At 35.5% G+C, this 2,951-nt stretch overlaps 1 protein-coding gene across 8 annotated transcripts in view; it reads left to right on the forward strand.

The window, feature by feature from the left end:
* Positions 1 to 2,951, forward strand: part of LOC123010310 (protein unc-13 homolog B) — a 90,796-nt gene that overhangs the window by 26,053 nt on the left and 61,792 nt on the right. For all 8 annotated transcript variants that reach the window (XM_044407096.1, XM_044407102.1, XM_044407103.1 and 5 more), the window contains 3 exons: positions 780 to 883; positions 929 to 1,043; positions 1,096 to 1,861. In XM_044407096.1, the coding sequence (XP_044263031.1) occupies positions 780 to 883; positions 929 to 1,043; positions 1,096 to 1,861 (985 nt within the window). The remainder of the gene's footprint in view (positions 1 to 779; positions 884 to 928; positions 1,044 to 1,095; positions 1,862 to 2,951) is intronic.

A 2,951-nucleotide genomic window follows, 5' to 3' on the forward strand; every position in this document is an offset into this window, starting at 1 on the left:
ATTTACATAATTTTAAAGTTTTTAATCTACAGAATCTTCTATTTCCGCTTTTTACGTTACAAATCTCGTCAATTTTTGGAAATCACAATATTTAAAAACCAGAAAGATAAACATAAAATTCACAATTTTAGGGTTCCCTATTACAAAACCCAAAAATTCTAAGAATTTAAATCAATACAATTCTAGAGATTAGAACTACAATTTTTTAGAATTCTAAGGAATTAAAATTATATATTAAAAATTCTAAGTTATATAAGTATAAGATTTCTAAACTTCAAAAATTGCACAGAATCTACGATTCTAGATTTCTACATTACAAATCTCCAAATCTTAGAACTTAAAATGCAATCTACAATAATTGTAAGTTTTTTATTACAAATGTCTAGAATTCTAAGAAATTAAGATGATGTTTTATAGATTCCAATCTGTAAGACTTCTAAATTATCAAAATTAACACAAAATCTACAATTCTTAATTTCTACATTACAAATTCTTTCTAAACTAAGTCCAGTCTATAAAATTTCTAAACTTTAATCTATGATTTTAGGTTTCTACAATACAAATCTTCAAAATTCAAAAAATGTAAAACACAATTTTGGCTTCTGAAAAATTCAAAAGATAAGAAAAGTAATCGCAGCAATGCGTTGTGTTGCATACAACATTTTTATTAAATCGATTTTTATGCTCAGAAACTCAAAAGAAAGGCGCACATTGCTCCAAACACGATGTTGCTTCTCCACCTTAACCAAACTGAATTTTTTAACTGAAATTTTTTTTAGTCAAGAAACCTGGGCCAGCTGTGAGACCTCCTTCTACAATCAAAGCGTCGATAGTGTCGATTATGTAGATCCCCAGTATTATAATAATCAATCAAGACCTAAAGGTAATAACTTTTCTACCACTCCATCAACTAATTTTTAATTTTCAGCTCGTAGACCTAGTTTAGAACGACAAACTACCCTCTACGACGACTCTACTTACTACGGAGACTCCATTTACTACCCCCCCGACAACGTAACTCAAGTAAATTGCGTCGACATGAGGTAAAACTCCCCCAAATTTAAATTTGGCGCCACTGAGGGTAATTTTTTCCAGCTCAAAACACTTTAATCAAAGCGAGGAGTACTTCGATAGCCTCTCCTACCCCTTCCAGGAGGAGCGTTACGGTCAAGATTTCGAAGACCGTCAATGGGACTCTGGGGGGTACCCCCAACCCCCCAAAACCACCAAAAAACTTCCCGCCATTCCCTACGTGAATAAACGTCGCTTTTCCAACGCCGCCCTTGACGAGTACGACCCCCCCTACAACTCCACGCCTACTACTCGACGGAAAATGCCCCAAATCCCCACCAAACGCAGTACCAGTCGCCAGAGTTCTCTCAATGATGGGTTTTGCGAGAATAGCTCCCATCGAGGGGCGAGTCTCCCGCCCACCCCCACAAAAGCCCCCAAAATGCTACCAAAAGTCACCCCAAAGGCCTTTAATAGTCTACCACCGACCCCTGGAAGACAGCTACCGAAACCCAATCTCAATCACCGCAGTGCCAAGACGAGGAGGAATAATCTGATGAAGAGGACGAGTTCGGCGGAGTATAATGAAGTGGATTATGAGTACTATGAGAGGACGGGGGCTGTCAGTGCCAAGGAGATGTACAATGAGGACTATAATTATGCTTATCAGAGTATTGATAATTTGCCAGCACAGCCCGAGGAGATGGAAGTGAGAGGACTTGAGTTTTGTGATAGAACTAATGATGTGGTGAGTACGATGAATGCGAAGAACGATGAGTACTATTTTAGTGCTCAGGAGGAACAACAGGAGTACTATTGTGACAACAGGACGAACAGGACACAGAAACTGGTGATTTTTTTTGGTCGTTTTCTGCCACTTTTACCTCAGAAATTGCAAAAAACAAGTTGCAAAAGATTTAAATTTTATACAGGGTGATTTTTAGTTAGACCGACAAAATTTTATCCTTGGTAGTATCAAATGAGTACATGCTGGAAAAAATATTTAAAAAATTCTTTGTTTAATCGTTCTACAAATAAAATTTATTAAAGTTGTTTTTGAGGTAAAGTGTACGCCACTGATGTGTTTGTAAATAGTATTAGCACAGATAGTAGAAACCATGGTATTAATTTGATAAAAATGTACTTGATCACTGCAACAATTCATAAACGCCGTAAGTAGCACAGATTAAGGGGGTTTTGCCCCTAAAAGATATAAACGTAAAAAGGGTACAGTTTGTCTTCGTTTATCCTTGGGAAGCTCTGATAAAATTTTGTCGGTCTATTTAAGAATCACCCTGTATTTTAAAGTAGTTCTATTAACTTATGATATACACTGTGTCAATTTTAAAACTTGCAATCGGCAATTTCTCTCAACTGAAAAAGTTATTAATAATCACTCAAAACTGTTTTGGTGGTTCCTAGGGGGAATTAAAATGGCATTTAAAGTGACACACCTCCACCCACCCTTGAATATAATAAAAAAATGAAAATTTAACGTATTCGTTTTTGAATAATTGGTAAAATGGCTTTACCAAATAGGCTGTTGTATGACATTTTTGAAAAGCGCTTGTTATAGGCTTTTCAACGATGTATCGCAAGTAGGGTCGTGCCATTTAAAATTTTCAACTTAAGGTGGCTGTGGCTTGAAGGGTGGGTGGAGGAGTGTCACTTACCATGCCATTTTGATTCTCCCTAAAAACCGCCGAAACGGTTTTAAGTGATTCTCAATATTTTTTTTAGTTCTAGAGATATTGTCGATTGCAAGTTTTAAAATTGACACCCTGTATATTTTGACAAAAAAACACAATTTTGAGCCTTCCGACTGCACCAATTACACAATTAATAACAATTTTTTGTAATGTTTAATCATTTGCTAATAACTTTATCAACTTTCTAATTTTCTAATTTAATAAAATAGTTACATTACACAATTAAGTAAA

The sequence above is a fragment of the Tribolium madens genome, unplaced genomic scaffold, assembly GCF_015345945.1.
Source record: "Tribolium madens isolate multiple individuals breed KSU strain unplaced genomic scaffold, Tmad_KSU_1.1 Scaffold_7;HRSCAF=85;Tcas5.2_LG10, whole genome shotgun sequence".
In the NCBI taxonomy this organism is placed as follows: domain Eukaryota; kingdom Metazoa; phylum Arthropoda; class Insecta; order Coleoptera; family Tenebrionidae; genus Tribolium; species Tribolium madens.